Source organism: Cavia porcellus, unplaced genomic scaffold (assembly GCF_034190915.1).
Source record: "Cavia porcellus strain 051 isolate PalLab524CR breed Dunkin Hartley unplaced genomic scaffold, mCavPor4.1 scaffold_6, whole genome shotgun sequence".
Lineage (NCBI taxonomy): Eukaryota > Metazoa > Chordata > Mammalia > Rodentia > Caviidae > Cavia > Cavia porcellus.
In genome coordinates, this window is record NW_026947489.1 from 45281333 (window position 1) to 45309172 (window position 27840).

General features: G+C 42.0%; 1 protein-coding gene across 1 annotated transcript in view; it reads right to left on the reverse strand.

The window, feature by feature from the left end:
* Creb3l2 (cAMP responsive element binding protein 3 like 2) overlaps positions 1-27840 on the reverse strand; it is a 106929-nt gene that overhangs the window by 42059 nt on the left and 37030 nt on the right. The window contains exon 2 of the mRNA XM_003475518.4: positions 3952-4168. Coding sequence (XP_003475566.1) covers positions 3952-4168 — 217 coding nt within the window. The remainder of the gene's footprint in view (positions 1-3951; positions 4169-27840) is intronic.

Sequence of the window (27840 nt, forward strand, 5' to 3'; positions counted from 1 at the left end):
ATAGAGAAGAGTATAAGAAGGGGTATGGAGAGAACAGTCCAGGGACGGAAATGGGACAGGGTGGGAAAGGGTGACAACATCAGTCCACAGACACTGTCAAAAGCCATGTGCAAGAGGTTAACTTCATTGCAGAGAACCATGGGGAGCTAGATGATATTTTATAATGGGGAGGTGATATAAATAAAAATGAGTAACAAACTTCTTGAAACATTTGGTATCGTTATTCTACATAACTGTATAAACATCCTACTACTAAAGAAAAATTCCATTCACTGGAGTGAAACCAGCCCATGCTAGCTTTCAGTCAGTCAGTCTCTGTTCTCAAGTGGATTAAAATCTCAGGCAGTTTCAGTGAACCAAACTGACATATGAGGAACAAACTAACAAAAATAGAACAACCCTCTAATAAGTTGAACCATAAAGACCCACTGCATTTCACTGCTGGACACAGTTTAGTAAGTTGAGAGATCCTTTACAAAGACTCCCAAGGTCCTTTTGACCTCTTGAAGTTGGTTTTAAATTATTATTGTTATCTTGGTTTTAAGTAATAATAATTGCAACAGCAGCTAAGAGCAATACCAATACTATCATACAGATCCTGAGCTCTACATTGAAATATATAATACTTAATCCTCACAAGAAGACAAAGTTGTTATCAGCCTAGTTTTATACCTGAGGAAGCTGTAGCCTGGGAAAGTTAAGTAATCTGCCCACACCTATTCCATGGAGAAGTTAAATTTGAAACGAGGTGTGAATGCAGAGCACAGAACCTGAGCCGTTTCTCTTGGCCTGAATCCAACATCTTTATAATCTGTTGGGTACATTTACAGTCTCCTCCGCATACCTAAGTTCCATGAAAGCAATGAACAAATGTTTTCTTTGTATTTACTTCAGTGCTTTACATATGAACCTAAGAACTTCTTGGTGAATGAATGGCAGCATTGTAAGGTGCTGATAATGCAGGGTAAAGGAGTTCAGACATGGGAGAAAGCCATTTTATAGGCATCACCTTGAGAGGTGTGGTACTCAGCTTCCAAGATGGCTGCCAGTGAGTCCCCTACCACAGTGAGTCAGTCCTGCCTGTTATGACCAGCAGAGTGACTTCCTTAGCTAGGTCAGTAAAGGTAGTAAGAGTTGAACCCTCTCTCATGAGGATGCCAGCTGTCATGCTGTGGTGACAACTGAGCAGCCCCATGAAGAGGCCAACACAATTCCTCAGCACTGTTCTGCCAGCCATGTGAGCGAGCCACCACGGGAGAGACCTTCTAACCCAGGAGGAGTCTTTAGATGATGACAGCCTTGGGCAGCATCCGACTTCAATATCACGTGCAATCCTGAACCAAAATCACATAGGTGAGCTATTTCTGAAGTTCTTACTCACAGAAATCAGGAGTCATAATAAATGGTTATTATTGTCCTAAGCCATTAATTTTGCAGATTTTTTATATAGCAATAGGTAACTAGTGAGATTTTGGGAATGAATTCCATAAAAGTAAAGCAAAAGAAGCATTGAAGGAATTCTGGGAATAAAATAGGCAAAACCGGGATGGTAGGGGATCATCCGAAATGGAAAATACAAATGTAACAAGAAACTCCCTTCCCCTGCACACACAGAGAAACTCGGAACTGGAAAAAATTTTAAGAGTCATACAGTCCAACCACTCATCAAATGTTAACGACCACCCAAAAAATAGTAAAACTTAGGCAGAGGATTGTATGAATTTACCAACATTGAAGCCTAAGAGAAGGCTGATTGCCCGCAGCTCTCCTACATGTAGTAAAGAATGAGGAATTATGTGGTTCCCCTTTTCTGTAGCTTTGCTTTCCAGTATTTCACTTATCTATCATCAACCCAAAAGGTCAAAAGTATTAAAGTATTAAGCAGAAAAATTCCAGATATAAAAATTCACAAGTTTAAAACAACTTGTGTTACAGCATATTGTTACAGTAATATTCATTGCTACGAGGGTAAGGAGAAAGCACTGTAGTCATCACAGACCAATTCTTGTGGCTGAACTGAAGTATTCCTGAAAGCAATGTAAATAAGAAATCCAGGGAGGAAAGAAGGGAGAGCAGGAGGAGGGGAGAAGCAGACGAAGGAGTGAAAGAAGGAGGAAGAGAGGAAGAAGAAGGCCATGATTTTAAGTGGAATAACCCAGACACACACATTTAAACGTCACGTTGTTTCTTTTGTGTGAGAAACCCAAAGGGCAATGAGAACAGACACTGGGAAGCAGGAAGAACATGCTCAAAGGTAAGAGGAGCAAGAAGGGAGAAGGGAAGAGAAGGAAGGTAACAGGGATTAAAAAGAGAATGGAAGGGAAAAATGGAAACGAAGATTTTGTAAATGGGGAGGGAAAGAAGGGTTAAAGGGACAGGAGAGGAATATGAACACAAGAAGGATCAAGTCATTATGTACAGATACACACATTCTATGAGGAATGGTATAATTATATATGGCAAATATGTACTAGTAAAAATGAAGAAGAAGAGGAAGAAGTAGAAGAAGGAGGAGGAGGAAGAGGAGAACAAAAAAAAAGGAGGAAGGGGCCATCAGGGATGGGAGAAGAAATCATTTTGTTAAAATGCTATGTGGTAGACACTATCCTTAAACATAACTTGTCTTGCTCCCCAACAAGTCTATGATCTCAAATTATTTTAACTCTATTTTTTTCTTCTTGTTTTTCTTTCTCCAACTCTCTTGATCTATGATACAAAAACTGGAAAAATCACAGAAAAGAAAGATTAAGGCATCCATCAAGTACCTAAACTCCAGGTACAGAAAAACACAAACCAAAACTCTGAGCTTATAGATAAGGGTTCAGCAATGTCCAGCCAGAAAAGAACCACTCAGACTGGGGCATTCCTTTCCCTGAGCACATAAGGCTGTGCTTCCTGAAATCCTTATTAGTGTAACCCTATTCAAATGAAGAAAGCACCGAGATGAAAAATTCTTAATGTCTACAACATTCTCTGCCCCAAGACATATTTCCCAGCTCCCTGTTTCTTTCAAAGGCCAGCAGTGCATCTAAAAATTCCACTGAGGGAGAGGTTCTCCCTCCTTATTCAAGTAAATACAGGCATTGGCCTTTAACCTTCTGTGAGCATGAGGAAACTTGGTGTGTAGTCGTCACCTATAAAATATGTGCCTGTGTGCGCAGCAGTATAAGGGGAAGAAGAATGTTGAGGTCAGAATCAGAGCGGGTGAGTTAGTGACCATCGCCCACAAAGAAGTCACGAAAGTCATATGCTAGGTTAAGGGCAGAGAAGAGAACTCTAAACAGTTACCAAAGAACTAAAATAGCTAATCATCCCTCTGGGAAAACAAAATGCAGGTCAGTAAGAAAGGTATATATACCTTGGATATTTGAAATATAAGGCATACACCAATTAAAGGTCTTTAGAGTGATGTCAAAATATCTTACTTAGCTCCTCTAAGGACAGAAAACCTAGACCTTCAACAAACGCCACACTTACAGCATAATTGATGTACATGAAAGGTAACTAATGGGAAAGTCTAACAATGTTCACCAAGGTCACAGAAACATGGAGTGAATAGAACACACAGAAAATGAATTAAGAGGATGTTCAAGTTTTGTGGAGAAGAATGGTCATGAAAAGTCTAAGAAAAAAATAACACAATTTGTTGAAAGAACAGACTTCCTGGACTGGTGGGAACTGTCAACTAGAAGCCAGCACGATTTGCAAATGGCTGCCCTGTTACCCAAGTCACAGGTTCAGAGAAAGTAATTTCTATGGTTTAATTATAGCAAGTTCACAGGGACATTATACCCACCTCTTAGAATTTCCTCAGGTCATGCACCAGACCTGTGTACAGAAGGTGTTTGGCTAATATGGATACTGATGATCACATGTGATCATGACCATGTCCACCCCTACAAGGAGCTCAGACTCCCAGGTATCACGGTCCCAGGGGTCACCCCTATTTACCATCATTGAAGCTGTCGCTGGTAGCCATGTGGGTGAATGGGGACTGGGCTGGGGGCTCCTCACACAGGGAGTAGCTATGCTCAGCCTGGATGAGAGGCGCTGGGGATGTCGGGGATGGCTCCACATCCATGGACACACTCTTCTCTGAGAGGAAAGGGTCATTGAGGAGCTGGCCCAGGACATTCTGGGAAAACTCATCCAGGAGTTCTGAGAAATGCTGTAAGAAACAAAGGAAGAAAAAGTCAGTCTTCCTTAACCAAGTTCTGATATTCACTCTGCATGCGTACTCTTAAGGCTAATATACCAACCATTGATGTGTGTGAAATCTTATACACAATACCAGAGGTCTATGTCTGCCTAATAAACTACCTTAGCATTAACAGCTTAAAATCACTATAATTTATTGGTGCTTGTTACGCTGCAGGTTGGCTGAGTAGGTGAGTGGATTCATTGATCCACTGATCTAATGGGTCAGCCAGGACTTATGACATGCTGGGACAGATGGACACCTGGGCTTTTTCTCAAGGAGGCTGAATCAGGTTGAGCCTTTTCACAGGGTGGCAGAAATGCTCCATGAAAGAGAAAATGAAAGCTGAAGTCTCAGAAGACACACACCATTACGCACTCCACAGTCTTCTGGTTAAGGCATGTGAAAAAGCCATCCTAAACTCACTGGGAAGGAAAAGACTCCATTTCTTGAGGACAAAGATGGCAGAATCACATCACAAAAGAGTGAGTGGAGGGCGATGCAACACAGTGGGGTGCTGTGTGATGATCTTCCACACTGCATGGATAATATCTTTAAATAAGGTACAGTTCTATAGCATAGAGGAGTCATTACAATACAGTGCCAACATCAAAGACATTCAAAGAAATGCTGTAGTTTATACCTGAATTGTCTCTCAAAGACCCATGTGTTAAAGACTTGGTCCCAGCCCATCCATGGTGCTGCTGGAAGGCACTGGAATCTTTACGAGCCAGGGTGCAGTAGGAGGTTTTTGTTGAAGGGGGGGGAGGGGGTTTGTACCCTTGAGAAGAACTGTGTGATCACTGTCTCTTCTTCCTTCTCTCTTTTAGTTTTTCTCAGCCAAGAGGCGAGAGGTTGTGCTATGCCAGTGCTCACACATCCATGGTGTCCTAGAACAGGCGCAAAACAACCAGACCAACAGATTCCACACTGAAAGCCTAAAACTGTGGCTAGCTCTTTATCAGCTGATTAAGTCTGGCATCTGTTACAATAGCAGAAGCTCATTAACACAGGAACCTTCTTTTTATTTTCCCCACTACCTGAAGTTGGCTCGTGTGCAGTTGTTCCTTAATCTCCATAATCACTCCCAGCCCCCATGTGCCACAAGCATAATAAAGGATAGTCCCATTTAATGCCTGGGAGTCCTACACCCCTGTCCCCCAACTCCTCTCTAAATGACGTGAAGATTCTTACACCAAAAAATGTCTTACTTAGTGACAGTTGGGGTAAATGGAAAACTCGTGGGATTTTCATGTCTGTGTGGACATATCCAATCAAGTTCCACCATGGACCAAACAATCAATGACGAAATTAAAATGAATGCAGAAAAGGAAGGTGGAGCTTTAAGGTCAGGGAAGTTTAGGATGGATTCTCTGCTACTAAAGGAGAGAGGCAGAGAGCAGAGAGGAGCTTTCTGCAGGTTGGTTCCTTAGGGATCAGAAGGCTGGGTTCCACTCACATAGCAAGCACTGGACAGGGCTGTAGGCACCTGGTCAGAACACAGGGATGACACTGTGGGCCCTGAGCACAGGTGTCTAAGAGCTAGAGAGGGTGGCTGGGAGAGATGGCTCTGAGCCTAAACTGGTGTGACCTGGAAGGTACCCTATTTTCCTCTCTCTTTTCCTTGCTCTTTAACAGATAAAATATCTGAAAAGATCTTAAAGCTCCCACCCATATGCCCTCTACTTTCGTCCAACACTAGCTACTAGCCTGAACTTGGTGTTTATTGTTCCTATCCAAGTCTTTATACTTTTATTAGATATGTGTTTCCACTGCATACTACATATGATTCATCTATGGTTTAGTGAATGATACCATATTGAAACACCCTTCTGCAATCTTCATCTCTCAAACACACTTTTTATGATACTCACAGCTTGATTTCATGTGTATCTGGGTTATATTTAATTGCATTTAAATTATTTTAATATAAATAACATTGTGATAAACATTCTTGGACATCAAGACACACACATTCTAGAAGTCACCCTTGGGAATCTTAAATGAGTAAGCATCACCACCAGGACTCCACCTCAAAGGCATCGCCACACAGAACCCCAGTGCCACCTGAAATTCTGTACTTACTTCTATTTCAACTGAAAGTAGGCTTCCCTCACACTCCCCAGCCTTTTTTCTATACCACATGGTACCACTTTAGCTAATGTCAGAAGTTCACAAAGTCACTGAAGGCTCTGATATGCCCAAGGTCAGAGGAAAATTCATAGACTTGCAGCTGCCAAACGTTAAAGATGGGCTCCAGCAATGCATAATAGAGTAAAAGGACAGAAGACTCCCATATGTTCCCCAAGTTTGCTATTTAGGCCAATGCTTCTCAAACTGCTAGGTGCAGTGAAGGACCTGAGACACTGATTCTGACTTATGGGTCTAGATGGAGCCCCAGATCCTTCTCTTCTAACTAGCTCCCAGGGAAAGCTGCTAATTTTGGACCATACTCTAAGCAGCAAAGAGCAGAGAAGCAGTACACCCAAGATTAGAACCAGATTTCTTGGTTAAACAGGAACCTGCAGGCAGCGTCTGACTCTCTAAGTGGCTCCCTGAAGGCACATTTACTGCTTGACTGTAAATAGTGTGTAAGCGCTGGACAGAGATCTTTTAAAGACCAAAATTAAGGAAACAAGAAGAGAAATAAACAATACAGAACATAAAAAGAAAAAGTAAGAGTTAAACTCCCAGGCCCTCCATTTCCAAGCCATGGTTCTGTCCCCTGTATAATGCCAACCCTGGCCAACAATGCTGGCTCCAGTATACTAATGGAATCTTGATCTCTTGTCAGGCAAGGCAATGCTGCCTAGGTTGGATTACTGTGCTGGTGCTCTGTTTTTCTTCTTCTGAGCAGCACTAAGGAATGCTTTCATGGACATCCTCTGGATAACCTTCTCTACCTCTGCTACCCTTCCTCAAGCTCCTCCCACTTTGGATGATGTAGTAATTATCCTGTCATAAAACAATTTAGCCCTAATGATAAGCACTTCTGAAGAATTCACAGTTGTTATCAAGTATGTTACCATAGCATCTCCTCTGGAGAAAAAAACATGCCCAGAAGCAAGGACCAACTGTGCCTACACCACCCATTCACACTTAAGAACTTAACAAAGGTAAGCACTACCCAACTGGTTCTGACCACATGTTGTGAGTCCGCCCAGCAAAATGGTTCCAAGTGGGTTTCCTTGGCAACTGTTGGCTCCAGGACTTAGCAGGAAGGTCAGCATTCTACTGCACGTGCAGGAGCAGGTGCAGGAGCAGGTGCAGGTGCAGATGCAGAGCTCAGGCCATCACTCATGCTCGTCAGTGAGTGAGAGCCACAATGGTTCTGGTAGCCAAAAACCAGAGAAGGGAATAAAGTGGGCTTCTGAGAGAGAGCCCTTCTGTATCTTGCAAATACTTCAGTAATATACTCAATTTTAGCTTGGTTCTTTCAAAGACACGGCATAATAACATTTTGTCATTCTGGCTCGTATTTTAATCAAGTCTTGTGGGTTTGCAAAATACTTTCATAGCCTGTTTTTTTTTTTTTTTCAACACAGTGACCACATGAAATCAGTCAACATTTCATTCCTTATTGACAGATCTAGAACCCTCTGATTTCAAATTGACTGAATTTTCCAACATTGTTTCTCTCAGGAAACAGATCTTTAAGCTTTAAAATTCAGCTGATTAGCGAGATGTAAAAACAGAATGTCAGTACCCATTAAAGACACTGATGGACTGAATATTTCACAACTCAGATTTTTCAGAAAGTGGATGGATGCTTTTCCTGTAAGAGAGGTGAGATTCCCTGAGAAAACAGAGACTCAGGATGGTCAGGCACTTGGTTCAGAGATGCACTACTGATGAAAAGCGAGATTGAGATTCCAGCCCAAGTCTACTGAGTTCCAAATCACATGCACTTTCAGTCTCTCTGGAGTCAGCTAAATAATGTAGGTAATGCACCTAATGGCTTCACTGGCTAGCTCTATACAAAACTTTTTTTTAAAAAAGAGAAAGAAAAATCCAATGCAATTAAAACAATAAAGTGCTGGTGTTTTCTACTTGCTCACCAATTTCTCATGCTTTTTTTCCTAGAAAGTTTTCTCAGGCTCCTCTTTACCCATTAGGGAACTACACAAAATGAAACAAATCTGTTTCTTTATACAGTGATCCTAGAAAGACACAGCTTGAACTGATCTTTCCCAGACAGCTACAGCCCTTGGAATAAATGTCTATTCACTTGACATGTTTTCACTTTTCTTTGATGTTCCTTTCCTTGCTGTCTTACTTAAGTATTTTATCATCAAGGCTGCTAAAAATCTGCAACCTAGAAGTAAACCTTTTTACCTGTCCCCTTCTGAGCATCCAAACACTGTCTCATCTGGATCTATGATCATTCACAGCATTTTGACAGAACGAATGTGAATTAAAACCTAAGCTTCCCAACAATTATAAATAAGTGCCATTAAATGTGTGAAGCAGATATCCAATTTATAATTTAAATAAATTAAGAGAAACAGTATTTTGTTTTAAAAATTACCCTATATCACACCTCTGAAGCATTTAAACTTATGTTCAGAGATCACTAACAAATGTAGCCTGCAAGGTGGAGTGGCCAAGTGATCAGCTGCTAATAATTGTGCCAAGATCTGAAGTCTCAGAAGTGAGGAAAGGGATTACGGTGAGAAAATGAAGGACTCACCACGCTTGGGCTCAGATTGCTGGTGCCTAAAGCTACTAAGTCATCTTATGGAAGTACCTTGCTGAGCCACACCCCTCCCACACACAGAGGAGCAGTGATCTGGGTAAGGCACTGTGCCAGACAGAAAGATGGAAATGTAAAAAAGGACTGTCTCAAGGCACAAATTATCCAGAGTGGATTTCCTGTCCCTCATCACCCATGGTGCTTGTGAAGCACATCGTAAGGTAGCTTTCCCATCTTGTGACCACTCAACAGGCTCCCTTTGAGGACAAAGGCAGAGCAGCAAATTCTGTTCCTATCCTTGCACATGCCTGGCCGTACTGTTCTACCTGCCTGTAAAGTTTCTCTGCCTGTAAAGCAATGTATTAGTGCATGTGTGGAGGGAGTGGTAGAGGAGATTTTAGGCTTGAACAGTCATTTGTCCTTTCTTTGATCTGTGGAACTTGTGGAAAACATGAATGCTCTTCATGATCCTGCGGGAGTCATGGCCAGTCACACACACACTATCCTGCTGACAAAGCCTCGTCCACCCCAAAGTCTGTTGCAGAAGGGAGGAGATTCCATGGCTCCAAGGTTTAAGCACACCCAGCAGAGATAGCAGTAATCACACACGAATATTTATAGGTTGTGAGTAACAATCTATTCAGCTACAAAACCTTGTAATTTTCTAAAACAATCCAGGCAACAGAAAACAGATCTACAGAAAGTTTGCCACTCGGCAGCAAGAGGAGGTAAAATGCCCTTTTCCTGCTTTGTGGGTTTCTTTGCCATGTGACCCCCATCCTGACAGTGAAAGGGTATGGCAGGAAAAGGGACTCAGCCAAAGGAATCCAGCAGCCAGCAGAGAGAGTCCATTATACACTCCCCAAAAGCCAAGTCCCCAGCCCTGCTTTCTGGTATGGGGTTCAGGGTGAAAAGTCTGCTCTAATGTCAAAATTCAGCTAAAACCCTTGTCTGAAGCTTGGAGCTCCACAGACTAGAGCTACAGAAGCAGGGTATGTGACGGGGCAAGCTAACAAGAAATAATTTAGAAGACATGCCTCAAATTCACTGTATAAACCAACACCTCCATCCTGCCAAACACATGGTTCTTCTGTGTACTGCATATTTCTCTAAATTAAAAAAGGACTGAGCCTTGGAACATTTTTTTTTTTTTTATTACACAAGAGGTTTATAGGCAGGAGTTGTTTTGTGGATTTGTTTTGGGTTTTTTTTTTTTTTTTTTTGTTTTTGCTTTGGTGAAGTGCTATTTGTTTCACTGAAATTTCATAAGCAATAACAGACCTTGTCTTTTAAAGACAGTCCTATCCCAAAACATGGAAACTTTGGTTTGTTGTATAGTCATGTCTCATTTAACAATGGAGTTCCATTCTTGTGACTGGGTCATTAAGTGAATTGGTTGCTAAGTGAGGAATTGTATATAGTATGTGTAATATTCAGAACAAAGAAATGGTCAAGGGAAACTCCAACTTAATGATTTTGCTTTTATTTTCATCAGTATTATGTGCGGTGCCATGATTTGCAACACAACATAAAACTATAGTACTCTACTATACAGTACAATCAGCAAAAATCACAGTACTGCGCTACAGAAGAGATCACCAAAAGGCTGCACTGCCATTCACGTTTCTGAGCTGTCTGAACATGAGTCATAAATCTGAGCTGTGTATTTTAAATCTGAACAGTAGTTAAACCAATAGATCTTTAAACAAGGAATATCTGTATTCAGATTTGCTGTTCTTTATATTGTAAAAACAAGTTAAACCAAATTATAAAGACATTGAAGGTTGCTACATGCTATTTAAAGGGATCTTAAAATAAATCCACCTGTTGGTATATTCTATGTTTTGTAAAAAGTCACTTGGGGGAGGGTGAATGGGTAGACTTTTAGGGCCATGAAACTACTCTGGGGAGGGGCCTAAAAGATGCAAAAAGAATGAAGATGTGCTATGTACATATACTAGCTCCCCCCTGTGAATGTACTTATTATGTACTACAAATGTGTACTGATAAAAATTAAAATTTGAAAAGAACAAAGAAACCAATGATGAATACGCATCATTATACATTTGCCCAAACCCACACAATGCAAAACACTGAGATGAAGCATAAATGTAAACTATGGACTTTGGGAGGTAATGGTGCATCAGTGTTCACTCACTGTAACAAATGAACCACTCTCTTGGGGAATGCTGGTAATGGATGGGTATGCATGTCTGGACACAGAAGATGTAGGTGATGACTTTGTAATTTCTACTTAATTTTGTTCCAAATCTCAAACTGCTATGAGATTTCTGAAAAAAAACTTCCTTAACTAATTATATAAATATGAATTTATACATACAGTATTTGCTTCAAGAGTCATGTACTAATACTAATTCCTTTAAAACTGCATAGCTTTTCATCATAAAACAAGTAATGATGCCTTTCTCCAAATGCAGTCCATTTCTAAATGGCTTATTGCAGTTGTAATTTAATGTGAAAAACAATTCTTTGCTTCTCTGAAAGAATGTCCATTCACAATACAAACTCATCCACTAATGAGTTCAAGGGAGAGGTGGCTCCTGTGGCAAAGGAAGCCTAACGGATCCGGTGAGCTAACAGCAACAAATCTCATCTCTTTGTTTCTTGGCTCTGTACAGCTATAGCTACAAATGTCTCCAAAATGTGTATTTTAATTCATTCTCAATCCAAAATAGAATCTTGCCTAAGAGGCCCTCAACTTCCATGCCCCAAGAGTATCAAACAGTCCCCACAGGAATAAAAACTTAAAATATATCTACAGTAATATATCGCCTTCCATGTTCAATGCAAGTGGTTTACACAGGACAAATGTTTCCATGCCATTACTGCAACTGGTCTTTACAAGACTGAGAATTATGCAGAGGGTAGAGCTGGTGGAGTGCAGGGGATTAGGTCAAGATTTCTGGTTCTAGCTTTCCTACCCAGACACTTCTAGCACTGCCCTATGCTCCCAGTCACTAACACAGAATTCAGAGCTCAGATTTCTAGCTATGTAAAAGAAATGCTCTTTGAATTTTAATTTGGACCTAAGAGTAGGGCAACTTCTTCATATTAATGGAAGAAGGACTTTAACAGACTTGCTCAGAAATATCCATGTTGTTGGGCCAGGAATATAGCTCAGTTGTACAAACATTTGGCTGGCAAGCACAAGTATATGAGTTCCATTACTGGTAACAACAACAACAACAACAACAAAATCCATGTTGGATAAAGGAGTTCTCCTTGATTTATTCCAATAATTCAAACCATCCCTTGAGTCCTGCTCTTGCTTCTTCCTTCTGTACTAACAGGTAGCTGAACCTCACCAACAAATGTAAGTCCTCTATGGAGCTCACCACTTGCTATCTGCAATTGTTACATCCATGGTAGGGATCCTTGTTACATCCACGGTAGGGAAGCTACAGACTTGGGAAATAGAATAGCTGCCATCTTCATGGCCAATTCTTCCTTCTCGTGGCCTCTATTTCCAAGACTAAGTCTAGACTCTGCCCTCTTCTGGCTACACAACAGGAATTTTTGCTTGGTCTGTGCTATGTGCCAAAGCCAATAAAACATCTGTAATTTTTTTTTCAAATTTTGTTTTTTATTCGTGCATGTTTCCAGTACATAGTAATGATTATATTCCTAATGGAGAGTTGTTTCAAGTACATAGTAAATCTTAATTCTTCCATCATCTGCCTCCCCCTCTACGCTTACAGATTTTAAGAGCCTCCAATGTAATACAATGTGAGCCCAAACTTCCCACAATCAGAGTTAAAATAGATGTAAAGTTCTTATTTATTATTTTCCAGTCTAACTCCCTATGGAGGCTATTCTTGGTTGGTGATATAGCCCTTGCTGATAAGCTTCTTCTGTCCTTTATCCTTCTGTTTAGATTTTTCAACCTGTTACATTCTCATCCTGTACATTTGAAGATTTGAGGGGAGTGTGCTCTTGTAATAGGATCTCTGCAGATAGCAGCTTTTCTTCTCTGTCTGTCCTCTGTCTTTAATAGAAAGCATCCCAAGTCCATGCCATCAGTGTAGGACGTACAAACTAAGACAGTCATTGTTTGTACCCTCTTGGGCCTTACTCCCAAAGAACTAAAGACTGATATTTGACATTCCGTAACCACATTAGATTATGGCAGTAGCCTCCAAATCATAAGACTAGTGAAGCTTGAAGAAACGCTGAAAATTGTCCAGGTCCATGGGAGTGAACCCGTTGCATACATGTTACTGTGTTTTTCTTTTAAGACAAAAGATGTTAATGTATGAGTTGTTTATTCTAAACAAAAACCTCAGCATTCTGGTTTAATTGCAGTGTTGACACTTTGGGTTTGAGATTGCAGTTTGGCATTCATCTCTAAAAGGTTTCCCGTTAGTGGTCTAAGCCAATCTAGTTCTCCTAGTTTGAGAAAATGGTACATGAACTCTGACTTGACGAGTGAGTTCTTTACCCTACAGTTTCTGTAACAAAAGAAACTAAACATAAGTGTTTCCAAATGAGAGATTGAAGAGGGTACCACAGGTGATCTTCATTCACCAAGTAGACATATATTTTGCAGTTAAGCAATTCTGTCTTCAAGTCAAGATCCAATGTCAAAGATGCCAGTTACAGAAAATTAAGGGGTCATAAGTATTATGGCTTATATCTAGATGTCTGCCCAAAGCCTTATGTGCTCATAGGTGGCATTTTTGGGATGTGGTGGGATCATGGCTGTGATAACTGGGTTAATCCACTGATTGGGTTAACATAGTTCTGGGTGTGGATGATGGACTTACTGAAAACAGGAGATCTCCCCTGGGTGTGAGTGACACCACTGATAGCCTTGTAGCCTAGATGAAATGAAAAGGGAAAGAAGAAGGAAGTTGTACTGCTATATGCCTGCCATTCCTTGAGCTCTGGCCCCTCCGCTATGCCCCACCTTACCTCGAAGCCAGCTGACTATGGACTAAAACCTCTACAAACTGTGAGCTAAAATAAATGGTTTGTCATTTAACTGGTGGGTGTTACTTATTTTGCCCCAGCAACAAGAAAGTAACTAAGACATGGAGTTTTCAGGAAAAACAAAAACCAAAAAGCAAAAAACCATGGCCTCCCAGAAACCTATGCTTTACTCATGAGCCAATTATGTCCTAAGCACTATTGAAATAATCTCATCCTAGAATGGCACATGGGGAAAAACGCTTCAGAAGGACAAAGTACTCTCTGTCTCATACAAGTGCATGAAGAATGACTCATTGCCAGGGGGTGCCCTTTTACCCCTGATAAGAGCAACGGGAGTCCCACAGGTCACTAAGCTCGCAGAGTCAGGTGAGTTCTGGCTTACAGTCACCTACGCTCTTGTTCTGTCAGACCTCACGTGCGTGCCCCACCTCTATGGAATGACAGACTGCATACCCAGGGCCCCTGAGCCAGATGACATGGTGTTATATCCACTGGATATGTGAGTCACATACCATACACAGCAGTAGATTCCACTTCAGCAGATTCAACCAACCACAGATTGAAAATGTTTGAATAAAACCTGCATCTGTTCTGCATGTGTATAGACTTTTTGTCATTATTCCCTAAACACTAAACTATAGCAACTATTTCCACAGTACTTATATCACCAATCATCTAGGGATGATTAAAGTATGTAAGAAGGGGTGTATAGGTTACATTTTAGGCCACACTATGCAAAGCACTTGAGTATCTTCAGATTTTGGTGACCCTGGTACCAAAACTCTTAAGAGTACTAAGGGACAAATGGATTCTACGTCAGTTTTATAATTACTAGCAGTAATCCTGGTCAAATGACTCATATTTTCTATCCATATGAAAACTGAGAAACATAATCTTCTGTTCAAAATTGCAGTGAATATTCAATTAATTCACACCTAGTCTTCTCTAGATAGGACATGGTCCTGTGGTTGATGAAAATTATGGAAGAAAACATACATAGGCTACGGACAGGAAGGCTGTTTCCCAGTCACCCATATGATTAGCTTTTACCTCGACTTTGGCTAGCCAGTTAACAAGGGCAGCCACTAACTCTGCTCCTGTCTGCTTCTCCTTCTTATAAAGCTCAACCAGCTGAAGTAATGAACCCTTCTCTACCTCCAAATGCTCTGAGAACTGAAAGCTTCATGTCTGTTTAAGCAGTGGGGAGTGAGGAGCCAGCTACTAGCTCTATCATTCCATGCTGCCAGCCTCAAGGTAAGACATTAACTCCAGATACTCTCCTAGAAATGAGACAGATAGGAAGAGAAAGTACCATCATTTTAAACAAAGAAGCTGAAGTCAGGTGCACTAACCCACTACCTGCACCCCAAAATAAGAAGCTGATGTTTCTTCATGTAGATACGTTCCTCCGGCAGAATTAGTTTAATAAATGCTAGCTGTTTTACTGTTTTTATTATATGCTAGGACTGGGACATAATATTAAGCATTTGTTGACCTATCAAGCTATCCACACTATAAAAACTGATAAGACTCATCAAATAGCATTTTTTTTTCTTAGAGAACCTCATACCAGCTTCCAATATGCCCATTTGCCTACCAAGCGGTCCAATGCTGAGTTCACCAATTTATAACTGATAAAATTTCCTTTTCCTTTTTTGAAAACCAGGCTTTCATCTCCAGTATCAATACATCTGCCTCATTCCCCATGGTTCTTCCATAAATCATTAAATCTCACTGAATCTATGTAATTCTTCAGTGTTCTTTTTTTTTTAACCAGCAGTTATAATTTTTAGGCAAACCTCTCACCCTAACTTTTATGAGGGAATTGTTTAGAGTTAAACTGGAAGATGACCAAGTCCCTGCTTGGTGAAACTGCTCGTAAAAAAAGTCCCCAAATCCCAAAGTAATCAGTACGAAGTATGAGATCATCACTAGCAGGGCAGCTGAGAATCTCTGACAGCAGCACAGAGGTATAAAACGGTTGAAAGAACACCCTAACACACTGGAAAGTTCTGCACTCTGGTCCCCAGTACTAGTCAAATCTTTCACCACAGATATCAGGTTCCCAATTTTCCCCTGGAAGTGGAGCCCAGGTATGTTGAAAGGTATGTATCCACGTGCTTTCTCCATTAGACAGATATCCCCTATCGCCTACCTACAGTCCTGCCATTCTTCTTTGTTTGACCTTAGGAGAGCTGTAGAATATCTAGGAAAGGAAAAAAAAAAGAGGCCACAATATTCTCTTTCTAAGAAAGACTATGCATGGAGATTAGTGTTCTTAGCAGGGTGTTATGAGAACCGGCAAATAAGATACTCTGGAGAATCCCTCTGGAAAACACATGCAAACTCCACATGTTAAAACTTGCTATCAAATAGCTCACTTGAGTACTTTTCTCCCAAAAGACAATGTAAAGCAATGTTCCTGAATATTTTTTTTTCAAGACTGACAATCACTGCCTACTGCAGCATGAATAAGGAGCATTTGTTTTGTAGCCATAAAAGATTCATTCTCTAATCCATGAAGCCAAGAGTCTCAGCAAGTTGATGAGGTTTGAATATTTTAGTGATGAAATGCCTTGGTAGGATTGAAGAATCTTACAGAACGAAAGTCAGGAGGGCCTCACTAGCCATAATACAAGGAGCCTGCTGGTGTTGTGGAAAGAGTGCTTTAGGAGGAAACAAAAGCTTTGGATTTTGGCTCCCTCTGTCTCTACCTGGTTTAGAGACCTGAGACAAGTCACTGAACATCTTCTGGTCTCTTTTTTAGAAAACAACATGAAAAAAGCAAGGCCAGGTGGCTCCCAGGCCCCCTGCAGCTCTGATATTCACAGACCAATTATGACTAAGGTCTCCCTCTCTCACACTTTAGGGAATAAATAGCCTGGAAACAAATCTTCAGGTTGAGTCAGTGTTCCCTGAAACTCCCTCTCTTTGGATTTTTCTGAGATTCTTTTGGCAAAGAATCCTTCCCCTGAGGAAGGCTGAGCTAACAGCTGAACAAGACTGGATGATTTCCAGTCTTTCCACAGCTGGTCTACAAGACAAACAACCCAACAGGCTTTTATCAGAAAAATGACCCAAGCTGTGCAGGCCAAATACAAAGAGAAAACTGCTCTTCCAAAGTTCTGTGCTAGTGTTTCCTGACAATCCCCAAACGTCAGCCAAGATCCTTTTACCTCAGCTGTGCAGAACCTCCATGGGAAATGAGGAGACAGGATTACACAATTTGTAGAAGAACCAGAAAAATTCAGAGTCATGCTATCCTACTCTGCCCCATTCCTAAGGAAAAACAACAAAACATCCTGAAGTGGTTTGATGTGCTTAACCAGACCATGCAGTAGCTTTAGGTAAAAAGATTCTTCGTTGATGTGGATTGACCAATAAATCATGGGGCCCCTGGACATTAAATGTCAGCTGCCTCTCCTTTGCCATGAAGATGACTCCCCAAAATGCTGCCATACACATGGAGAGGAATGAATTTTCAAAATGTAGGTTCAACTGGGCCATTGGGGATTGCCATGTCAATCCTGGTCCTTTCAAGGGTCTTCTGAGATGTAGGATGAGGCCTAAAAGTTCTCTGGGTGCCTGCCTCCGTCACCGACTTGTAAATTCTCCATTGCCTGCCACCACTACAGTATCTCAGTTCCCCTTCTGCGTTCATCCCAACACTCTGCCCTTCACATCTGCAGAGTCCAGTTGCAAATCGGCCAAACCTCGAACTAACTCTTAAAATTCAGGCTTTAAACGGATCTTTCTTAACAGATTTTTGCCACCAGCAGCCCATTTAGAAGGCAGGGGAAAGAAAAACAGCGATTCACAAAGCTGCACACAGGTCTGTGGTGCATAACGGAGGTGCAGCTGGACCACCCCGCAGGCTTGCGACGCCTGAAACGGCGGCGGGTCAAGTTAGGAACCTGTGCCAGTACTAATACTCCCAGTCTCAACAAAGTGGTTTGTTTATTAGGGCTGCTGGCTCACAAAAGAGGTATTTAAAAACTCTACGAGCAGCCTTGGGAACCGATGGGGAAAAAGTAAACAAAAAGCACAAGGTTGGTCTCTGCAAGCTGCAGGCGCTGGATCAATGGACATCAGAGAATGGATGAAAATACAGGTTCACCATCACACAGACCAGGCTACCAAGCAAAGGGGACAGCTCTGACCTCGCCACCCATCCCTCTGTGAAATCCGAAATGACTCCCACAAGACTGTTTGAATAAATGAGTGTATATGGAGCTGGCATATAGCTCAGCAGCACAGTGCCTGCCTGGCAAATGAGAAGTTCTGAATTCGATTTCCAGTACAAAAAAACAAAACAAATCCTAAATGAACACATCATAGTAGCTATTCAAAATGCTATTGCACTAACTTAGTTCTTAACACAGAAAGATGTCCGAAATATACATCTAACTTACAAAAACTGGATTTATCATTACAGTTTCAGTGACAAAACAGAAAATTGTCTCTGAAATGCTGGAACATAGAAATGTAAGGACAGATTTATGGTAAAATGCTGACAACACTTCCACAAAGCGCTAGGTGTAAATGCTTTTTAATCTTACCTACATTTTCTACGGTGCAAATCTGTGAGTTAGTGACAAAAGAAAGCCTCTTGAAGGTAACAATACAATATTACAAACATTGTCAAATTCCTATCATCTTGTTTTATAAAACTATATTGTTACTGTATTTGGTTTCTTGTTTGTCTGTATTGTTTTTTGTTTTTATTTTCTGTGTCTTTTTAATCTTAAATTTTAAAAAAGTAGGCTTCTTAAGAAAAAAAAAGCGGACTCCACTTATTGGAATTAAGTGAGACCTGATTTAAATCAGAACAAAGACAGCCCACTAGAAGTCACTACCTTGCAGCACAGACCCCTCTGTGGGACAATCATACCCCACGTCGCCAATCTTTTGTCTTCTGCGGCTTTCATTGATACATGGACAGAAATTTCCTTTCCAATTTTATTACCCATGTTAAATCATGATTCCCTTTAAATAAGATCTAGCTGGGGAAAACAATCAGCCTTGAAAACTAGAGATTAAAAATGCCTAGCCCTGCTGCACCAGCCGTACAGAGCAGCCACTGAGCAAAACACAATGATGAATTCCATTTAGTGAATTTTTGTTTTCTCATGACTTATGGCCACCAGCCATAAAGACCTAAAATAACATTATTATGCCACTATCTGAACAGCCCCCAGATATACACATACACTCATACACACACACACACACACACACACACACACACACACACCCCATTACTATCTCCCAAACCCATGTGCTTTCATGGAGGGAACGGACAAGCACTGTCACAGGTTTTCTTGCCCAGTGGCAGGCTGAGTTGTATGATGCCCCTGACCTCCCTGCTCCCTGCAGCGTAAGCCATGGCTAAGCTCCTGCCATGAGTTGAGTGGGCAGCACAGGTATAAGGTAAATGGTGTCCTGGGAAAGCTAGATGATATTGCGGTGGAGGTAATTTTGCAGATGCTACTAAGGCCCTAAATGAGTTGACTTTGAGTGCATCAAAAGTGAGACTATCACTGGGCGTGGTGGTGCATGCTTCTAATCCCAGCGTTGTGGGGAAGTTGAGGCAGGCGACTCAAAAGTGTGGACCCAGTCTAAATAATTTAGTAATTTATTGAGTCAAATTAAAAATTTAGAAAATGGTTGTGGACATAGTTCAGTATAAAGGACCTATGTTCAATCCCAGCAACATAAAGTGAGATCTCCTGGGCGGGGCTGACCTCTCCTGAAGACCCCTGAGAAGAGGGTCTAAAAGGCTTTTCTTCCTGAAATCCTGGAGAAGGCAGGCTGCAAAAGTCATACAGATGCTCAAAATTCAGCTCTGCTAGCAACCATGTGAACAAAAGAGGGGACCTGGGCTTCAGATAAGGCCACAGCCCTAGCTGACCCCTGACTATGGCTTGGGTAGACCAGACAGCAGAAATCTGGCTAAGCCATGCCCAGCCCGGCCCTCAAAGGATGGAACTGAGCAAAGTTGTGGTTTAAGCCACTATGTTTGTCAGAATTTATTAGTGGTTCCATCAACTGAACTGTGCCTCCTCCGAAAAAGTTCGTATGTTGGAGCCCGTAAGCTTGTATGACAGTATTCAAAAATGGACCTTGGGGAGATAATTTGATTTAGAAGAGGTCACTGAAGGTAGGTGTTTCATGATGGATGGGATTTGTGTCCTCTGAGGACATAACAAGAAGGTTGCTGCTGTGCCATGCCAAAAAGAAGAGGCCAGAATCTGACCACGCTGCACCCTGAGCTGAGTCTTCCTGCTTGTAAAACCAAGAAATGAATGCTCACTACTAAAGCCATCCAGGCTATGGTGCTTTGTTATGGCAGCTGAAGCAGATGAATAGGTATCAATACAATACCCATACACACACCCGCTGGCCACCTACTGTCCACTCCCTGGCCTACATTCTCTCTTCTTCGCATACACACTCTGTTAGGTGGGAGCTGTTAGGTGGGAGAAAAGTGAATCCTGAAGACAAACGTATGAGCTGGAGAAGCTGTGAGCCTGCCAGCCAGCCTCAAGTGGGCAGCATGGCCGTGGTCCTCTCCCTCAGGGACTGGTGGTCTCTGGCACCCAATGCTGCCCTTCTTCCCTCTGCGCACTCTTCTGAGAAGTCAGGTTACAGTGTAAAATGATGGCTGCACACGCACCCTGGCCTTCCACACAGCAGGTCTCCTGTTCTCTCCTGGCCTAGGTTGAGTACATCCCTTTTTGTCCTGAAGTCTAAGCCAAGAATAAGTTGACATTTTTTTGAAGACACTTTTACAAGAAAACTGAGGGCTAGGAGGAGGAGGAATTTTTGAAATACAGGAAATAGACACATTTACATAGGACACATTTTGGGCTCTCATTAAAACTAATCAAATCCTGGCCCGGCTGCCGATGTTCCTTGAATATTCATTTCCACATCCACTTCCTTCCTTTGCCTTGCCTTTGGAGGAGGTTTATGGTGGGCCAGGCTTTTTCTGGCCAGTTGCAACTGACTCTTTTGTAGCTCTGGAGCATCCCATCCTCATTCCACACAGCAAGACCTTTCACTCTGGTTTCTGGTTCTACGGATGAGCAAAGTATTTCCTTAGTTGACCTCAGCAGCACCTCTTCTACACCTAACCCTGAGGACTGTGCCCCACCACACTTCTGCTTCCTGGCTATCACTAGGTCTCCACACTCCTGCATCCCACTCTTGTCCTCACACCCCGCTGGCTTCAATTCTGCTAAGATACATTGATGCTTGGCATCAAACAACTGTGCTAAGTTCTGGAGATATGGAAATGCTGTCCTGCAGTTCAAAGCTTTCCAGGACTATTTAAAATATACTTGCTTGCCCATTACTGAAGTTGATACTACATTTTGCCAAAACTTAAATCAGGATCCAGCTATGTTTCTCTCCTAGTGCCTAAACTCCATCCATTAGAGAAACATTTCGATAGAGACCAAAAGACACCTGTAGCTTCTCTCTCCTCCAACTCTATAAAGTTGGAATACTGCAACTTTATTAGAATTTCAGTGTCTCAGCTCCATGTCCCCACTAGATTTCTCACTGTTACATTGTTTACTATTTGCAGACACCCACTGCAAGGAACCGAAGGAAACAGGATACCAACTTGATTTTGGCCAAGGCAACTGGAAATCTTTAAGAAGATCCTCTAGCCTCTTCCCAAGAGGGCTAATACACAAATCATCCGGTTTGTCTCTTCCTGTTGGCTCAACAACATGAGTCACAGTGCCCATTGAAAACCGGCTGCATGAAAATAAACTGGCCATCTCCGTCCATGTATTATGCCACTCTACAAGCTCCGAGAAAACACAGCACAGACATTTTGTCATCTTTGTCCACTGGCCTTCCCCAAATGATGGCAGCTGGCCATTCAGGTGAGTTTCAGTGATGATGGAAACCAGCAGGGTCACTGAGCACTGCTTGCATCTGCTGTGACTCTGTCCATGCTTAAGAGTGGTTGTAAGTCAGCATCTCAAGCCATACGAGTGTGAAATATAATCGAGACACGCAGATGTAACAGGAAAAATATGATTCGACACTAACACAAGAATAGACAAAAGTCCCAAACATAGTGTGCATTAGTGTCCCTTTTTTCCACTTGAGAAATGAGTCTCTAGTTCACATTAGGGTCCAGAGATCATAGTTTCATGATAATCAGCACAAACAAATATCTTCTCTCTCAGAGAGATACCAGCTATCAAAGGTCAGAGAGAAATAGCCACTTGGATTTGGAATTTAGCATTCAGATTGCTGATTCCATCATCTTTGCTACTGTGAGGGTCACAGTGAACTTATAACAGCACCCTAGTAGCTAGGTTTCACCTCCTAACTTCACATAGAAGTTTTAAAAGGAATGTTCTATAAACTGCATCACTGTCCTATGTAAGTTGCATCTCAAAGTAGACATTATGTGAAGGACCAGGTTTTTCATTTAGTTCCAAAATTATCAGGAGAAAAAGAATGTTTTGAGGGTGTAATGACTGATATATTGTTGAGAAGTTTAGAAGTTTAAGTGAACAACTCAGCAGGAGGCCAGGGTCCTCACTTTGTAAACATCCTCATCCTGTGCAAGAGGAGGGCAGGAACATGGTATGATTGCCACACCTACCCTAGGGGGGTGATAGCCAGCTTACAATATAAAGGAGGAAAAGCAGGTTGTTCTTGTCCCCTCCCTCTTTGTGTTCTTGCCACTTTTGCTGTCTTCTGCCATCTTGAACAGTTGCCTCTGCACCATGCCACCCAGCCTTGGGGGCAACAGATTATGGACTGAAACTTCCACAAACAGTGAACTAAATAAACCTTTCCTTCCTTAATTTGGGATGTTGGGTATTTTGTCTTGACAATGAAAGAAAAGTAATGAAGACAGGGGGTCTCTGCTTCAAGGACCCTAGGACTTGAGAAGGCTGTCTAGCTTCAAGATGCTCCTGGCAAGTCATTTCCTTCTTCTGTGCTTTCTCCCCTGGTTGAGATAAGCACCAGGAGGCTGGGATATAGGTCAGCAGCACAGAGTCTGCCTGGTGAATGTGAGGTCATGTGAGGTCATGATTCCCAGTACTGGAAGAAGCGGGGATGGGCACCTGGTCTGTACCAGCATTTTCCACAGCAGTCCTTTGACCATGTTCTGTATACCCAGCAGACTTCTTACACCACCTTATATCCCACAGCTGACACGTATTGCAGTCTGACAACACATCGGTCAGAGTTAGATAAAATCTAAAGAGCTCTTCATTGTTTGCTTTAGAATATTTGTGTTTATCACACCAAGAAAAAAATAATATGCTTTGGAAAAAAATCACAATAAATGGCATTAATTTAGATACTCACAGATGTAAAGTGCACACCAGTTATTTGATCATGGTGCTGTCAGGAGTAACAATCTCCAGGCAACTGCTGGGGAATCAAGGGCACTGTCAAGACTGTTCACTGATTTTCTCTACGAATCCATTAGTAAGCTCTTTGTCAACATAGGTCTTATCATCAGAGGTATAATGAAGGAAATGACTAAATGTGTTATCCCATTAAATCTTCACAACAAACAGACATATGAAGTAGGTGATTGTTACACTCATTGACCAATGAGAAAACACATGACCAAGAGTTTCCACAACTTACTCAAACTTGTACATCTAAGGAAAGGATGGAATCAGGAAATCAAAAGCAGTTCTCTTGACTGTGAAAACTACACTCTTCCCAGCACACTATCCTGGAGAAGGACAGTGTAAGGACAGTGTGGGTGGGCACCGTTTTTTGTGTGTGAGTCACACAAGACACAAGCCTTCTCATAAGGTATCTACTCTCACCAAGTAGGCCCTGGTCAAACAAAGGTTCAAGATTCACCTTAGCTTCTGGGAATGGCCTGAAAGGCATTTCAGTTAGATCTAGGGATGGTTACAGCCAATTCACACTTGTGTGTTTATCTGAGTCAAGTCAAGGGAATGCCCCAGCTAGAGCTGAAAGAGGCGACACTCTACAGCCCTCACACCATAAACAAGTGTTCTTCTCACAGTCCACTTAGTGCCATGTTTTCCTTAGCTCTGTGCTGTTTCTTAGTGATTTTGCCTCCTGCACAAACAGTATGCCTGAAGTGATACCTAGTGCTTATAATACAAGAAGACTGTAATGTGCCTTACAGAAAGCAACCAGGCGCTAGACAAACTCTGTTCAAGCAAGAGTTACCGTGCTCTTGGCCATGGTTCAGTGTTACTAAATCAATAACATGTATTAAATGAAGTGTCTCTAAACAGAAGCACACATAAAACGAGGTTATTGTTAACTGATAAAATGATCAGAGGTTCAAAGGAATCTAACTGTGTATTTCCCCTAGCCCATTATTCTCTGATTCAGTGTTCATCACTGTATATGAGAATGGACTGTAGTTAGTTATCAAAACTTGCAAGTATAAAGTATTAGCTGAAGGGGAGAATGCTTGTTATATACATTTAACAAGACTGTATTTTAACTATCTAAAATCACAAACAGGAAAAACTAAGGATAACCATGCTGGTAAGATAGTAACAAGTGGTGATTTTTCTTTGATTTCCCTAACACTGGCAATATGTTGTTTTCATAGTTTAAAAATAAGATTTCAAATGCAGAATCATTCTCACCCACTAATATCTGTGAGAAAAATCTAAACACTCTTATTGTCATTTCTATGACTAATACTGTTAGACATCTCCCCAAAAGACAATTAAAACCATCTGAGAAACTTGGAAGTGATTGTCCTAGCATGAACTCCATTTATCATCTAAGCTCACTAAGGTTCTCTGTGTTTTGAATTCTATTAACCATCTCGACTACAAATTCAGCCTCCTCCCTACCCTCCCTGTCACTGATGGGAAATCCCACAACTCTCAACCTCCCATCTTAAGTGCGAGCTTGGAAAGATGGTGTCCATTGTCCAACTGGACTCATGGACTATTTCGTCATCTCCATTGCTTTTGCCATTATCTAAAATTAGCTTATTGCTTCATCTGTTCTGGATTTTATAATCTGACCCCTGCCCTTGTGTCTGCCCCACTGGAATACACAGGACAGTGTCACTGTTCAACAGCAACACCCCTCCCCCAGCCCTACATCTAGCATGACAGTCTGTCTGGCACTTCGGTGGTGCTTGAAAAATAATTTGCTGACTTCTGGACTTGAGCATTTTTCTGATTTTTCTTTCTCCTTTGACCCCAAGTTCAGCCATAATCATTTCTTCACCTATTTATCTTATTTCAAGAAGATATACAAATTTATCTACCATTTAATGAGACCTCCTTATGTGTGTCTTGACTCTTTTCTGATTTATTTCCCAGAAAACAGCAGGGCCCCAGAGTTAGTTTGTTCCCTGAAAGTGGGATTGGCTCCTGGTAGTGGTGTTTTGCTGAAAATCTGCTTATCACTTAGCTGATTAGCTGCCATACCATGTAACACATTCCTTCTTCATGACCGAATTACGGAAATGTCTCCCCACTGCTCGGGTCTGGAGGAGACCGGGAGAACTGAGAGATGAATAATAGTACTTGTGATTTGCTGTTGGTTTATGTTAGTGTTTTCAAAAGAAGCCAACAGGCTCCAACTCATAATTCTCCTGAAAAGAAAGGACTGTAGTGCCCGTGGAGGAGGCAAGTTTGGGTGGGCAATAACCAACCCCGAATTCTGGAGAAGCCATTTGGACTCCCAGAAACAATCCTCATCCCACCTCCTCACATGTTAAAGCCGAGGCGGGGACACACTGAGCTGTTTCTGAAACCAGTCCTTAATCAGAAATCAGCTGTCAGAAAAAAAAAATGCTTCACCTAATCTCGTTTCCATGACGGTTTCCAGGCAATGCTTGATGCAAAGTACCTTACAAACAGCTGGCAGCTGGATGACCAAGTGAAGGAGGGGCTCTCATGACACTGGCAGACAAACAACAGACCTTTGCAAAGAGCATCATGGCTTTCACACCAACCAGAAATATCACACAGGTCTGCAGTGCCAGGTGGAGAAAGAAGACCTGCAGGTGTGGGAGGATAAACAGAACTCCCTGATACACAGGGAGACACAGAAACCCCACCCCCACCACACAGGGATCAAAAACTCAGTGACGTCTGTAGAGCTTCAGCCTGGTCTCTTGAAGCTGTGCAAGCTTAACCAGGGCACTGCCCTCTGACCTTGAGGTATGCGCATCTGTTCTGTCTGCACCCCAGGAATGACCCAAATGACAACTGAAACCAGAAATAAGCCACAGCACTTAAGATTGCTGGGGATTTGAGTGTAGTAAGACTGTGATGCCTCTTTATGCTGGGCTCTAATTGTATAGTATTTTTTTTTTCTGAAAACAAAAGACTAATAGTCCAGGGGACATAATCCACAGATTCTAAACACACTTGCCCCTCCCCCAAGAGATAGGGGTGGCTGGGCCCGGGCCTGTTTGCTCCCTGTTTTGACTGTTGTGGGCTCAGCCTATGTATTCAGAGAATTTTCAGTGAAGAAGAGTCAGGAGCAGCATGGGGTGTCATCTTCCCCAAAGCTACCACATACTATGTCTGCATTATCCACGGAGCATTCCTGTCTTTAAAAAATAGATTGTTTTCTTTTGCCAGACTCCCCAGGCCTACATGAGTGACATTCATGGGCATCAGTGGAAGAAGGGAACTTGTTCAGTCTTGTGTGAAGAACAAAACCTCAAGAAGGCTTAGATGACCCACTGCCCCCATGCACCCTAGACTTTCCCCCCAGGGCCACCATCTCTGGGGGCACCTGGGTCCTAGACACATCAGAACAACTGCTCAGACTACATGGGAAGGGAAGAAAGGCTGCAGACGCTGCCTCATGTGGGCGTCACCCAAGTCACTCTGCAGTGAAATCACGGACGGCCCAGACTCAGGAAACCTTGCAGTGGGGCACAGCTCTCCAACTGCTGCCAGCCAGTGCCTGCCCCACTTTCCCCTCCCTTGGGAGTCTAGGTTCTCACTGAGCATCAAATAGACTTCCAAAGGGGAGCAACCCTCTGACTGAGCTGCCACCCCACCACCACTTTAATGGACATTTCGAGGTAAAGAATGATGGCCGTGATAAACCAACACTCTTCCAGCCTTTTGCTAATTGATACTGCATAGAGAAAGAAGCCCCCAGTCAGGCATTTAACAAGCAAGTGTCCATAGACAAGGTATCACAGGAGCAGCAGGGCCTGATGGAGTGAAGGCAAGGGGTACTGTGATTTGCCAAGCATGAGAGGATAAAGAGAGGGTGACGGTGGCCACATTTGGGTTGGATTAGTCCTTGATCCCCCGGCTCATCTCCTGTTAAGCCTGGCCTAATCTAAATACCAGGTTCACAAATACCTGAGGCCAAAAATCCATGTGAGGGGAATCAGCACTGTTACGTCTCATTTGTGATTAAAATTTCATTCTAATTAGAAAATAATTTGAAATACAGAGCAATTGAGAAGTAAAAATTGAACAGATACTCCTGAAAGCCACTAGATTTTTAAAACATTAATCTACCTTGGTCTCAAATTTTGCTTTAAAAGTACTGAAATGTTGTAGAGAAAACCAGAACCCTACAAAGAGACAGGTCAGAAAGATTAAATAACTTTCCGTTGGCTATATGGGAAGGGTCACCATGAACCTTCAAACTGAGGTGCAGGTAAAAGTTCTGTTCTCTCCTGGTGCCTGTAATTCACTGTAAAGACTCCTGACCTGATGCTTCAAACACTAACCCAGACACTAGATTTCAGGACAGAGATCTTGCTGCCATGCTTAATAATGGGTACCAGGACTTGGTGGCAAGATGAAACAAAGGCTTTGAGTCAGAGAGTACCCTAATGGCCTTCTATTTATTGATAAAATATTACTGATCAACAGTTGTCTCCCACTGATAGAAATGCATATAAAAGATTGTAACTGTGCAACATAAAATATAACTAGTAGGTGGAAATTTCAACACGATGAAATATTTGTTTCTCTTATAAAACATTTCTGAAATAATTGTTTAGTCAGTTTAC